This window comes from Neophocaena asiaeorientalis, unplaced genomic scaffold, assembly GCF_003031525.2.
Source record: "Neophocaena asiaeorientalis asiaeorientalis breed wild unplaced genomic scaffold, Neophocaena_asiaeorientalis_V1.1 C48596357, whole genome shotgun sequence".
Taxonomy (NCBI): domain Eukaryota; kingdom Metazoa; phylum Chordata; class Mammalia; order Artiodactyla; family Phocoenidae; genus Neophocaena; species Neophocaena asiaeorientalis.
Genome location: NW_020184732.1, coordinates 1 through 1,813, shown reverse-complemented (window position 1 = coordinate 1,813; position 1,813 = coordinate 1). Strand labels below are relative to the sequence as shown.

Sequence of the window (1,813 nt, the reverse complement as noted above, 5' to 3'; positions counted from 1 at the left end):
TCTGTAACTTGTACTATGACTGGGGCTGAGATTGAGCCTGGTGTCCAGGCCAAGCCTGAAAAGAAGCCTGGAGAAGAGGTTGGAGGTGGGGCTGAGAGAGAGAATGAAGTCCCAATGGTGGTCAGACCGAAGGTTAGGACCCAGGCCACACCTGGGGCAAGGCCCAAAACTGAGTCCAAGGCTATGGCTGGGGCAAGGCCCAAAACCGAGTCCAAGGCAATGGCTGGGGCAAGGCCTAAAACAGAGTCCCAGGCAATGGCTGGGGCAAGACCCAAAGCTGAGTCCCAGACAATGGCCGGGGCAAGGCCCAAAACTGAATCCCAGGCAATGGCAGGGGCAAGACTCAAAACTGAAGCCAGGGCAGTAGGTGGGGCACGTCCTAAGACTGAAGCCAAGGCAATCCCTGGGGCAAGGCCCAAGGATGAAGCCCAGGCTTGGGCCCAGACTGAGTTTGGGGCTGAGGCAATGTCGCAAGCAGAGGGCGTGTCTCAGACCAATGCAGTAACCTGGCCACTGGTCAATACTGAGTCTGGGTCAGCTGCTAAACCTATGGCCCTATCTGTGGATAGGGAACTGGTCAGTGTAGACACTGAGACCTTTCCTGGCTCCCAGGTTCAGACAGGAATCCAACCCTGGTTTGGATCAGGGGAGGAAACTAATATGGGGTCTTGGTGCTATCCCAGGTCCAGGGCCAGAGAGGAGGCCTCTAATGAGTCTGGATTCTGGTCAGCAGATGAGACCTCTACAATGTCCTCTTTCTGGGCTGGAGAAGAGGCCAGTATCAGATCATGGCCTAGGGAAGAGGCCAATACCAGGTCCAGGCACAGGGCCAAACATCAGCCTAATCCCAGATCCAGGCCCAGATCCAAGCAAGAACCCTATATTGATTCCTGGTCTGGGTCTGAGGAAGAGTCTGGCAACCCATTCTGCTTGTGGGCTGGAGAAAATACCAATAATTTGTTCAGGCCCAGAGTCAGGGATGAGGCAAATATGAGGTCCAAGCTCAGGACAAAGAGAGAGGACTTTTTTGAATCTGAGTCTGAAGACGAGTACTATAAAGAGTCTTGGTTTTTACCTGGAGAAGAAGCCAATAGTAGATTCAGACCCAGAGACAAGGAAGAGTCTAACACTGTCTTGAAGCCCAAGGCCCAGAAAGATGTTAATAACAGTGACAGGGTCAAACAAGAGCCCAGGTTTGAGGAGGAAGTCATTATTGGGTCCTGGTTCTGGGCAGAGAAAGAGGTCAGTATGGAGGCTGGGGCTTCAGCCATTTGTGAATCTGAGCCAGGGGCTGAGGAGGGGGCCATTGGTGGATCCTTATTCTGGGCGGAGGAAAAGTCCAGTTTGGGTGCTATGGCCAGAGAAGAGACCAGGCCAGAGTCTGAAGAAGAGGCCATATTTGGGTCCTGGTTCTGGGACAGGGATGAGGCCTGCTTTGACTTAAATCCCCATCCTGTGTACAAGGCTAGCCCCAGGTTCAGAGATACAGCTGAGGAGGGAGTTAATGTATCATCCAGGCCCCAAACCTGGGAAGAGGTCACTGTTGAATTCAAACCTGGTCCTTGTCATGGGATTGGCTTCCCATCCCCAAGCCCCTTTAGAATTCCTGAGGAAGCAGCATCCATATACTCTGAAATGTTTGAGGGAAAGCCCAAGAATGTGGAAGTTACCCCAGAAGGGGAAGAGCAGGAATCTTTGCTTCAGCCTGATCAGCCTGACCCTGAGTTCCCATTTCAGTATGATCCGTCCTACCGGTCAGTCAGAGAAATTCGAGAACATCTTAGGACGAGGGAGAGTGCAGAGCCAGAGAGTT

At 52.6% G+C, this 1,813-nt stretch overlaps 1 protein-coding gene across 1 annotated transcript; it reads left to right on the top strand.

The window, feature by feature from the left end:
• Positions 1–6: 6 nt before the first annotated feature.
• On the top strand, positions 7–1,809 carry LOC112392047 (G-protein coupled receptor-associated sorting protein 2-like; the record flags this gene model as incomplete). The annotated part of the gene is made up of 1 exon (XM_024733586.1): positions 7–1,809. A coding segment is annotated over exon 1 (1,794 nt), but the record flags the coding sequence as incomplete, so codon positions are not given.
• Positions 1,810–1,813: the final 4 nt, after the last annotated feature.